At 53.2% G+C, this 12,314-nt stretch overlaps 1 protein-coding gene across 1 annotated transcript in view; it reads right to left on the reverse strand.

The window, feature by feature from the left end:
* The window catches only part of CYFIP1 (cytoplasmic FMR1 interacting protein 1), a 48,992-nt gene that overhangs the window by 21,484 nt on the left and 15,194 nt on the right, over nt 1-12,314 (reverse strand). The window contains 12 exon segments of the mRNA XM_049782666.1: nt 327-526; nt 1,892-2,011; nt 2,605-2,713; nt 2,804-2,880; nt 3,758-3,854; nt 4,425-4,581; nt 5,048-5,201; nt 6,834-6,981; nt 8,127-8,293; nt 11,733-11,816; nt 11,818-11,838; nt 11,840-11,860. Of these exon segments, the coding sequence (XP_049638623.1) occupies nt 327-526; nt 1,892-2,011; nt 2,605-2,713; nt 2,804-2,880; nt 3,758-3,854; nt 4,425-4,581; nt 5,048-5,201; nt 6,834-6,981; nt 8,127-8,293; nt 11,733-11,816; nt 11,818-11,838; nt 11,840-11,860 (1,355 nt within the window).

A 12,314-nucleotide genomic window follows, 5' to 3' on the forward strand; every position in this document is an offset into this window, starting at 1 on the left:
TCAGCGGTTGGTGACAGGGTCAAGGCAAAGAACTCCAGGATGGAGTCTGAGAGATGGGGCAGAATCCCACGCCCACCTGGTCCTGGACCCACATGGCCTTACAGGACGCAATGTACAATCATGGAACTGGTGCCAACCAGGCTGCTCAGAGCCCTGCTAAGTTACACACAAAACTCAGGATGGGACACCCCCCTCCCCAGAGCCTGTCTTCCCCATGTACATGGACAGCCATGACCACATCATAATGGGTGCCCAGAGCTTCACTGGCTAAGCCAGGGAGGCCGGAAGCCCCCGAGTTTAGCCTCCACAGGGAGCAAGGCCCTCACCGGTTGGTGGAGCCATTGTAGCAGTAGTTGGGCAGGAAGTCGTAGTTGAGCTCCCAGAAGACATGGAGTGTGATTCGTCCATAGGGCGCCGACACATTGTGATTGGCTTCCCGGAACATGGCGTCGAAGCTGTCCAGGGTCAGGTACCGGCTCAGCAACTTGTGGGTCATACGGTTGATTTCCAACAAACCATCCAGCTCCTGTGAGAGTGTCCCCCAAAAAACTGGGTGAGAAGGGCAGAATGGGGGTGGGGAGGCAGAGCAGTGGCGCAGGTGGTAAGGCATTTGCCTTGCACATACTAGCCTAGGACAGACAACGGTTCAATCCCCCAGCGTCCCATCTGGTCCCCCAAGCCAGGAGCGATCTCTGAGCACATAGCCAGGAGGAGAAGCCCCTGAGAGTCAGCAGGTGTGGCCCAAAAAACCAAAATAAATAAATAAATAAATAAGGGCAGAGTAGGCTGGTAGCTGAGGCCATTAACACCATGCCTGGTGTGTGTGGGGCCACATGTTTGGTCCCATGCCAAAATGTCGGGGACACTTCTCCTCCTCAGGGCTATCCCACAGGCCCTTTCTCTGTTCTACTCATGTCTATCTTGTCTGCCATGGGTTGAGCCTACTCCTTGCCAGTCCTGGATGCCACAGTGAAATCCTGCTTGGCTCTAGCTGGCCCCTGAACTTGTCTGCAGGGGTGGCACAGAGACAGCATCTCCAGGAACTCTGAGAAACAACCTAGAGCTGTGCCAGCTACAGATGGCATCCACCCAGCCCACCAAGCTCTCTCTGGTCCCTAAGCTTCATTTTATTTATTTTGTTTTTGTTTTTGAGCCACACCCTGAGGTGCTCAGGGGTTCCTCCTGGCTCTATGCTCAGAAGTTGCTCCTGGCAGGCTTGGGGGACCCTATGGGATGCTAGGGATCAAACCCGGGTCCGTCCCAGGTTGGCTTCGTGCAAGGCAAACGCCCTACAGCTGTGCTATCTCTCCAGCCCCAGCCCAAGATCCATTTTAAGTTTTTGCTCTACCTGCTGTTTTGGTTTTGTTTAGAATTTCTAGGTTACAAATGCTGGACCTTCATTGTCTACATCTTACTTCTTCGAGTTCTTTGCCACTTCTTTTTTTATAGGTCTTGTCCTGTCACTCATTTTCTGCCTTATCTTCTGCCACACCAGGGCTAATGACCTCAAGATCCAAATTAGGGGCTAAGGTCCATTTCCATTCAGGAACAGAGTACATGCAAATCCTGATACTCAGCAAAGGTCCCTCCACGTCTGTTTCTGTTTGTTTTGTTTTGGGGCCACAAGTGGCAATGCTCTTGGGGCTTACTTCTAGCTCTGCATTCAGGGATCACTCCTGGCAGTGCTCAAGGGGCCATATGAAATGCCAGGGATCAAGCCTGGGCCATTCACATGTAAGGCCAAAGCCTTCCCCACCATATTATCCCTCCAGCCCCGACCCTGATTGTCTATATTTGACCATGGAGCACAAATGTCAAGTGAGCTCCAGTCTGTACTTCCAACTGTCTCTCTTCACTCAATGGGGCCTGCTGTCAGGTGACAGGAACTCACCACTATTGAAGTCAGGTCTTCGCTCTCAAACCGTCCGATTGCCAGTTCCAGAGACTTGTACATGGCGGCTGAGACGCGCTGGGTAATGAGACGATTGAGGTCTATGGACCGGCCCAGGAGCTGAGAAATGAGGGAGAAACCTCAGATATGAATAGCAAAGGACCCACGACATTTTTGTCAATCATTGGTCAAGTGACCAACCTGTCCACCATCCATGCCCATCTCCCTCCAGAAAGTGACTCGAGCACAGTAACCCCTGAATACCGCTGGGTGTGACCCAAAAAACAAAAACCAGGAGTCTGCAGCAAATCCAGCATTTAATCACTGGATGATTTCTATGGCCCCTTCATTCATTTTTTGGGGGAAAGGGCCACACCCTGCAGTGCTCAGTAGTCACTTCTAACTCTGCACTCAGGAATCATTCCCAGCTGGCTCTGGAGACCCTATGGAACGCTGGGGATTGAACTCGGGTCTGCCATGTGCAAGGCAAACTAGCTCCCTACTGTGCTATCACTTCTGTCCTTCCTTTACTCTTTTGAGACTGTGGGTTTTGGGGTTCCCAGGGCATGTGGAAAATAACCCCACCCCATGGGTTGTCCAACAGGAGCTCTTGGTCATTGGCTCTACAGCACTTCAAAAAGTTGCCTTAAATTGCTGGCCCACGGGGCACCCCTGGGAGACACAACATGGCCAGCGGATCAGGCCCCACTTACCTGCACGTGTCTCTGCTTGAGCAGCGTCTCGTAGCGGTTGGACGGCGGCAGGTGGATGGTGGCACCCTGGTTCTTGCACTCGGACCGCAGCCGCTTATCTAGCAGCAAACTAGCACGGGAGGAACCACAGGCCTGCGTCAGGCCAGCACTCTGGAGTGGGGGGCCTTTTACCCCGAGATCTCACAGAGCAGACACCCACCTGCCAGCCATGACCTTGTAATAGGCGAATATTTGGTCTGCCAGCTTGTAGACGAACTGGTCAAAGCACAGATTCACCTGAACGAGAAGAAGCAGATTATGAGCAGAGGACAGACGACACCAAAGCCATACGCAGCAAAACATGCTCTTGTTTTGGGGGTCACTCCCAGCAATGTTTAGTGTGGCCCCCTGTTGGTAGAGGCCTTTGGATTGATCCTCATATTGCCTTCTAATGAGATGTCTCTCGATTGGTTTCTTTGGTTTTCTTATTTTTTTTTTTTTTTTTGGTTTTTGGGCCACACCCGGTGACGCTCAGGGGTTACTCCTGGCTATGCGCTCAGAAGTCGCTCCTGGCTTGGGGGACCATATGGGACGCCGGGGGATCGAACCGCGGTCCGTCCTAGGCTAGCGCAGGTAAGGCAGGCACCTTACCTTTAGCGCCACCGCCCGGCCCCCAATGGTTTTCTTATTAAAAAGATGTTTCCCCATTCCTCCTCATCTGTTTTTTCCCCTCCCCTTGGGGGTGGGCTTTGTTTATCTCAATAAAGGCAGCCTGGAGGGGAGCTGCCATCTTGGCTCATGGTTCCATGTGGTGGAGCGACTGGTTCGTGGGTGATCAGCTAACGGTATGAGATTCTGGCCTGCTGTTCCTTCCCAACCGTGTGTGGATTATTTCCCGGTTGGAGTTGCTGCCGGACCTGCATCTCTTGTCCTACCCAGACTTGGAGTACGGGGGAATCCCTCTCCCTCTCTGGGGATTGTGAACACACAACCCTCCATTTTACAGCCCCCCAAATCAAAACCGTGGTGAAAAGCATAAGTAACAAGAGTAAGTGCGAGAAATAAAACTTGGATTTGTCTGAGATTAAAAGGAGGGGGTAGGTGCTGGGAACAAGGTAGGGGGAAACCCCCATGTCCCTACTGAAGGGATCATCCTTGCAGCAATCAAGCTCACCTCAGCTTCGATCTCATCGTACAAGAACTGCTTGTTGAACCGGGTGAGCGCATAGTGGGCGCTGTCGTTGTATAGGTCCAGGGAGTACAGGACATACCTGTGGGCATGGGGGGGCATTGGGGTCATGAGGGACGCAAGAGCTCAGCGCTGTTAAACTCTCAGCTCAGGCCTCTCCCTCTGCCCACCCTCTCTTTCCCTCCCTCTGTTTCCCATACATGTCTTCCTCCTTTCCTCTCCTATTCCTCACCCTTGGTCTCTCTAGGATTTTGGGCCACACCCAATGGTGCTCAGGGGTTCACTCCTTGTTTTGTGCTCAGGACTTGCTCCTGACTTAGTGCTCAGGGAATCCCTCCTGGCTCTGTCCTTGGGACTTTCTTGGGGGCTCTGTACTCGGGACCCACCCCTGGTTTTTGCACTCAAGAGTTCAATCCTGGCTCTGTGCTCTGGACTCCCTCCTAGTGGGGTTCAGGGGATCCCCCATAGTCCCAGGGTTAAGAACTGCCTGGCAGCCTTCCAGGCAGCAGTAAAATCAGCTTATAACCCAAGTTTAAGGCCCAGCATCGCACACACATCCTCGAGTACCATGAAGCTAGCTAGCTAGCCTCTCTCCCTAATAATGCCTGCCCCTGCAGACGAGGAGGACCCCAGCTGGCAGCGAAAAGCTCACTCCATCATGGACGCCTCCTTGGTCTCTAGGATGTGATCAGTGAGGATCCAAGGCATGGACATCTCAATGGGGAACTGGATCCTCCGGCCCATGGTGAGTTCCAGAAAGAATTCGCGAAACCACAGCTGCGAGAGGTCACAGCACTGCTGTAGCGTCTCTGGGGGGAGGCCAGAGGACACACATCAGAGGAATTTAGGTCGGGGGGGGGGGGGACACCCGAACAGCCCTTGAGGGGGACTCCCACCACCACCAAGCCAGTGTGCTGCACCCTGGGCAGGATTACACGCGCCCCCCTACCCCCCCCCCAAGGGGCCAAGGCCAGTCCCAGCAGGCACCACATGAATACTCAGTGCTGGGTCCCTCGGGTGGCAGGTGGCATCTCAGACCCAGCCTGGCATTTGCAAGACTTTGTATTCATGTCACAGGGCCAGCCCTGCACGGAAAGCAGCAGGTGATAGGAAGTCCCGGTGGTTAGGCCCCTCCCGGCCTGACACTCCCCCGCTCTGGGGGGGTGCAGGGGGCCGGAGTTGGGGGGAGGTCTGGTGAGCAGGCCAAGCGCCAGTGGGTGGTGTTAGCGGTGTTAGAACATGCCAGGCCCGAGCCAGCCCACGGCCGCCGCTTACCGCTAAAATTTATCAAGTGCGTGTAGAAGAAGGACTCGCGGTGGAATTTTTCTATGTCCAAAATAGTAGGTCCTTCTAGGCTACTCCGCAAGGTTTTCTTGGAACCGCTTTTGTCCGCAATGAGGGACTCAAGCATGGTTCGCACCATGTAAAGCTGCCGTGTCCGGGGTGCGGGGGGCACGCGGGAAAGGGGGGGAAACAACGGCAGGGAAAGAATAATACACACAGGCCGTTAGCCACGCCGCGTTCCCCCGACGGCAGAGCAGAGACACACGTCCGGCGCTGCCTGGCCCTGCCTGCCCAAGCCGGGCCTGAGAGACCAGGAAGAGGGATTGGGGGGGCTGACACCCCCAAATGTCACCCCGAGAAGGAAGGGAGTCTTACCGCCAAAGGCTAACAGAGGCGGGAAGGCGTAGGAGCGCCTCAGAAACGCGTCTACCACATGCAAGAGCCTTTCCAAGCCCAGAGAGCGGAGCTGCCGCAGCAGCTCGGCCGAGCTCAGAGACTCGGCCATGGTGCGCACCAGGTACAGCTAGACACGGACAGACAGACGGGGAGAGAGCAGTTAGTGGCACGGGACACAGCGCAGCGGCAGGCCGGAGGGGGCACGGGAGGAAAGGGCTGGACAGAGAGGTGAGTGGCACAGCCCAAGTAGAGCGAGTCAGGGAAGGAGGGAGGAAGAAGGGAGGGAGGGAGAGGGGGAAGAAGGAAAGGAGGGAGGAAAGGAGGGAAGGAAGGAAGGAAAAAAAGAAGAAAGGAAGGAAGGGAGGAAGGAAGGAAGGACAGAAGGAAAGAAGGAAGAAAGGAAGGAAGGAAGGAAGGAAGGAAGGAAGGAAGGAAGGAAGGAAGGAAGGAAGGAAGGAAGGAAGGAAGGAAGGAAGGAAGGAGAGGGAAAAAAGAAGAAAGGAAGAAAGGAAGGAAGGAAGGAAGACAGGAAGGGAAAGAAGGAAGAAAGGAAGGAAGGAAGGAAGGAAGGAAGAAGGAAGGAAGGAAGGAAGGAAGGAAGGGAGGGAGGGAGGGAGGGAGGGAGGGAGGGAGGAAGGAAGGAGGTGGAAGTAGGAGGGAAAGAAGGGAAGAGGAAAGAAGAGAAGAAAGAAAGGAGGGAAGGAAAGGAGTGAGGAAAGGAAGAAGGAAGGAGGTGGAAGGAAGTAGGGAAGGAAGGTAAGAAAAAAGAAGAGAAGAAAGGAAAGAGGGAAGGAAGGGAGGGAGGAAGGAAAGGAGGGAAGAACAGAAAAAAGAAATGAAGGAAGGAAGGAGGGAGGGAGAAAGGAAGAAAGGAGGGGAGGAAGGGAGGGAGGAAGGAAAGGGGGAGGGAAGAATGGAAGAAAGGAAGGGAGGAGGGAAGAACAGAAATAAGAAATGAAGGAAGGAAGGAGGGACGGAGAAAGGAAGAAAGGAGGGGAGGAAGGAACAAGAGAAGAAAGGAAGGAGGGAAGGAAGGAGGGAAGGAGGAAGGAAAAGAAGGAGGGAAGGTGGCGAGTCGAGCGGCAGGTAGAGGCAACACTTCGACATTAGGATGCTTGAAAGTCTCAGAACAGGCCCTCTGGGGACAGCCGGTCGCCTACAGGTATGAGCACTGCACCCAGGGTCCACTGGGGGAATGGGGAGTTAACAGGGACACAGAGAATGTAAGTAGTGTTGTCAATGGGATGTTGTGCATCTGGGCATGGGGGAGGAGGATGGGGATGAAAGGGGAATCTCACTACCAGCTGCGCCACCCCCCAACTTCCAGGTCAACTCTTGGGGGCCCACAGAGAGGCAGGGGGCACGGGGGTGGGGCAGGAACCTGCGTGCTGGACGGTCCCACGGCGCGACGGGGCACTTTGATGTCAAAGCCACTCTTGGGGTCTTTCTCCCCACGCAGCGCAGGGTCGTTGAAGGGCTCGTGGCCCGTCTCCCAGTCACACACCGTCTTCCGGATGGCCTGCAGGACACTGTGGGGTGCCCGCCAGTGAGGGGACAAGGGAGGGGACACGCAGGGACAGGGCAGTGTGCGACATGTGGGGACTCACATGCGGAGAATCAGCTTCTCCTAAGCTGCCACCACAGAGACACACAGAGGGAGACACAAATTCACCGAAGACAGATAAACATATTCAGAAACGGGCGCACAACTCATAGACACATATTAAGACACAGAAACACTCTCACCTTAGACACACATTCATCATATACAGATGCATTCAAACACAGACACACGTCATATACACAGACACATCCATACTCATAAACACAGACACATGGGGCTGGAGAGATAGGACAGTGGTAAGGCGTTTGCCTTGCATGCTGCCAACCTGGGACAGACGGTGGTTCAAATTCACAAATCCCAGCACCCCATATGGTCCCTTGAGCCTGCCAGGAGCGATTTCATTTATATATATATATAAACACACAATGTCTTTATTTAAACCCAGGAGCGATTTCTGAGGACAGAGCCAGGAGTAACCCCTGAGCGCCACCGGGTGTGGCCCCCAAAACAAAAACCATAGACAGAGACACAAACACAGACCTATAGATATGCACAGGACACAAAGACACATACTTGGCATATATACACACACAGAGCATATATTTTCATACATGTGTGCAGCTCTTGGGGGCCCCAGGAAGGAGGTGCAACCCAGCTTGGTCTGAGGTTCTCAGCACCCCCAAGAGGGAAAGGCCTTGAATAAATGGAGCTTCCCAGGCACGAGGGCCTCAGAGGGCACCACAAGCAGGACGGCGATGTCCTAGACGGCGCTACTGGGACCAGTATGAGTCACAGGAGATGCTGCTGCCAAGCCTCGTCCCCCAACAGCCTGTGAGGCTCAGGCAGCTGCCCCATGTGGTCCCCCCACTCGGAAGGTCCTAGCATGGCCCACCTCCCCAGGGCCTGGTCTCTCAACACGAGGACACCCCAGTGGCTGGGGGTGAAGGAGCAGCTTGGCAGGAGACAGACCCCACAGACGGGGCACCAGAAGGAATATTTGTGTCTCCTGAAGTCTAAGATGTGCTCAGAGAGAGTCACAGATGTGCTAGTACTTGGCCCCTCTGCTGGGGGCCACATGGGGGGCATCCTGGAGGTGTTGGGGGTCCTGACCTCTGGATGACGTTCTTCTTCTTCTTGATGGCCTGACGCAGCGGCTCCCTGAGCGTGACCTGGGCGAAGTCCTGCAGCGCCGCGTAGACAGTGTGGCGGATGGCGTGGTTGAACACGCTCTCCATCCTTCCCATGAGCACCTGCAGTCCTTTGATCATGGCGATGACCTGCGGGGACCCAGGGGGTACAGGGCCCAGCATCAGGAACTGACCCCTACTACCGCCACAGTTTTTTGTTTTTTGTTTTTTTTGGATTTTGGGCCACACCCGGCAGTGCTCAGAGGTTACTCCTGGTTGTCTGCTCAGAAATATCTCCTGGCAGGCACGGGGGACCATATGGGACACCGGGATTCAAACCAACCACCTTTGGTCCTGGATCGGCTGCTTGCAAGGCAAATGCCGCTGTGCTATCTCTCCGGGCCCCCGCCACCGTTTAAGGAAAGTTAAAATCAGAAGGCCCGGGGCCTGAGAGAGAGCATGGAGGTAGGTGTTAGCCTTGCATTCAGCTGACCCAGAAGGGACCCGGATTTGATTCCCGGCATCCCATAACGTTCCCTGAGCCTGCCAGGGGCGATTTCTGAGTGCAGAAGCAGGAGTGACCCCTGAGCGCCACTAGATGTGGCCCAAAACCAATCAATTAATCTATAAATAAAGTGTTAAGAAAATAAAAATATTGGGCCAGAGTGCTGGCACGGCCATGTGGCATTTGCCTTGCATGCAGTTGATCCAGGATGAACAGTGGTTCAAATCCTGACATCCCATATGGTCCCCCATGTTGCATTAAATTTTTTTTCTTTTTTGAGTTTTGGGTCACACCCAGCGATACTCAGGGGTTCCTCCTGGTTCTACGCTCAGAAATCACTCCTGGCAGGCTTGGGGGACCATATGGGATGTCGGGATTTGAACCACCGTCCGTCCTGGGTTTGCTGCGTGCAAGGTAATCACCCTACCACTGGTCTCTCTGGCTCCATGCATTACTTATTAATTATAAAGTCCTAGAGGCGGATGGTGAGGCCTTTCTCGGCTCAGCCCGGCCCGGCGCCTGCAGCCCCTACGGCCTAGAGTGACTTCTGAACACAGAGCCAAGAGTAACCCCTGAGCACCACCAGGTGTGACCCAAAAACCCCCCAAATAAATAAATAAAATCAGAAGGCCCGCTGCCATCCACCCCCAGTGCAGATGGCTGAAAAAAGACATCAAAGAGAGGTCTCTTCCTTGAAAAGTGAGGTTGGGATTTCTCAAGCTTAATCCAGTAATAGTTGCAATTTTTTATTTGACCTAATAAGAATCTCCCTGCTGCTGTGCTATGTATATAGTTGAGCATCTACCTCCAGATGACAAAATTAGTACACGCAAACACAATCTTGATTAAATAACACTTTATCTGGGAAAGTCAGCATCAAGAGAAACATAAAAATAACTTTGTACTTCTCAAACTAAAGTTACTCTTTTCAAAGATGTTCTGCTCACTCAGGTGAAGGAGCCCTTTATAGGAACACTTAGCAAACTTGCTAATCTTGAATTTGTATCAGAATTGATACCCAGGGTCCAGCCTGAGAGTAAAAAAACCTTGTGATGTTAAAATTTGCTCTTCTGGGACCTGACTGATAGCACAGCAGCAAGACGTCTGCCTTGTATGCAGCCGACCCAGGATGGACATGGGTTCAATTCCAGGTATCCCATATAGTCCCCCGAGCCTGCCAGGAGCAATTTCTGAGCACAGAGTCAGGAGTTACCTCTGAGTGCTGCCGAGTCTGAACAAAAAAAATAAATAAATAAAATAAAATAAAATTTGCTCTTTTGAACCCAGAGAAGCCTCTGGGTTCAACTCCCCTCTGAATCTTATCATTCAAAAGGTTTGTAACCCACATGAAAGGCCTGTGAACTGTATGTTGTGAAGAAACTTGCAGATCATACAGTATGTATTGGAACCAGAGAGACAGCAAGGAGGTAAGGTGTTTGCCTTGCATGCAGAAGGACAGTGGTTCGAATCCCAGCATCCCACATGGTTTCCCGAGCCTGTCAGGAGCGATTTCTGAGCATAGAGCCAGGAGTAACCCCTGAAAGCTGCCGGGTGGAACCCAAAAGCTAAACAAACAAACAAAACAGTATGTACTGATAAGCATTTGCTAACAAGAAAGTACATTTTTTAAAACTTTATTTATTTACTGATTAATTGATTGATTGACTTTTGGGCCACACTCGACAGGGCTCAGGGGTCACTCCTGGCTCTGCCCTCAGAAATCGCCCCTGGCAGGCTGGGGGACCATATGGAATGCCGAGAATTGAACCAGGTCCCTCCTGGGTGTGGCTGCATGCAAGGCAAACACTCCACCACTTATGCTATCGCTACTGCTTACCAAAAGTACAATTATTTTAACCTTAGAGGAAAGAAATGAAGACAGTGTCTCACATGTAAAATTCATGCTTAAATACATCCTGTACATTCAATGAACAGAATTCAATTCAGATTCACAACTGATGTGGCTTTATCATCCACTTTCCTGGGAAAGAGAGATAGCACAGCAGTAGGGCATTTGCCTTGCACACGGCCAACCTGGGATGGATCCGGGTTCGAGTCCTGGCATCCCATACGGTCCGCCTTAGCCTGCCAGAAGCAATTTCTGAGTGCAGGGCCAGGAGTAACCCCTGAGCACCACTGGGTATGGCCCATAACCGCCCCCCAAAAAAAACACACAAAAGAGAGAATTCTGGTTAAAAGGTGGTGCTTAGGGCTGAAGAAATAGCATGGACGTAAGACATTTGCCTTGCATGCAGAAGGATGGTGGTTTGAATCCCGGGATCCCATATGGTCCCCCGAGCCTGCCAGGAGCGATTTCTGAGCATAGAGCCAGGAGGAACCCCTGAGCGCTGCCGGGTGTGACTCAAAAACAAATAAAACAAAAAACAAACAAAAAAATAGATGGTGCTTACAGAGGGGCAGGTGGGATGAGGGATGGATGGACGAATACAGAGACACTGGAGCTGGGGGTATGGCTCATGTGATGTCAGACAATAGCAGGAAGAAACAGGAAAGAGGGGCTGGTGAGGTGGCGCTAGAGGTAAGGTGTCTGCCTTGCAAGCTCTAGCCAAGGAAGGACCAAGGTTTGATCCCCTGGCATCCCATATGGTCCCCCCAAGCCAGGGGCAATTTCTGAGCACTTAGCCAGGAGTAACCCCTGAGCATCAAACAGGTGTGGCCCGAAAAACCAAAAAAAGAAACCAAAAACAGGAAAGAGACTGTGGGGCGCGCAAGGAGCCACATGGGACAAGGTGAAACCCACAAAGCACCCGAGTCAAAGACTGACGGGGGGTCAGAGGGACTCACAACCATAGGACAAGAAGCTGCAGTGGATAGCGTGGGGCATTCTCAGGAGAGGCACAGGGAAAGCCCAGTCACACCCCACCACGGGGCCACTCCCTGACTTTTGCACGCGAGAGGTGACCCCGGTGGTGACCAGGTTCTCTTCCAACATTGGCATTTGCTTCCTACGACCCCTCCTCTGCCCTCATTCTCTCCTCCAAGCCCACCTTGCCCGGGGAAACTACGAGGGACACCCGAGGGCCACACGACTCTGCTGGGTTTGGGGACCAGGGGAGGCCTCACCTCCACAAGCGCAAATTTCTCCTCGCTGCTGTAGTTATAGCGCGTGGCCCGTTCATACTCCTCAGCACTGTCTGGGCAGTCCTTTGTTGGAGTACTTGTCCGTTGGGGTGCACCAGCTTCCACGAGTACTGGGGGGCAGAAGGGAGGGAGCGGCTGAGCGCAGACCCCAGCCCGTGCGGGGCAGGCGGCCTGAGTTTCATCCCCAGCCTGAAGCCGAACGCAGCCCCTGAGCACCGTTAGTTTCGATAAATCGAATACCATCGAAAGGGTGGGGATGCCCAGGTTCAGTCCCTGAGACTATACAGGCCCTGAGAACAGAGCCCAGGAGGGGCCCAACATCGCACCCCTTCCCGTATGCCTAGTGCTCTGGCTACTGGGAGATCATCCTTGCATACTGATCTCTCAATATGAACACTTCCCACACATGTGTGTCCACACACAAACACACATGTGTGGGGCAGAAGCGATAGAACAGCAGGGAGGGCATTCCACCTTGCATGCAGGCAACGTGGGTTTGATCTCCAGCATCCCATAGGGTAGGTCCCTAGCTGAAGCCTCATCCCCCACCCTTTTCCCTAGGTA

This window comes from Suncus etruscus, chromosome 11 (genome assembly GCF_024139225.1).
Source record: "Suncus etruscus isolate mSunEtr1 chromosome 11, mSunEtr1.pri.cur, whole genome shotgun sequence".
NCBI classification, from domain to species: domain Eukaryota; kingdom Metazoa; phylum Chordata; class Mammalia; order Eulipotyphla; family Soricidae; genus Suncus; species Suncus etruscus.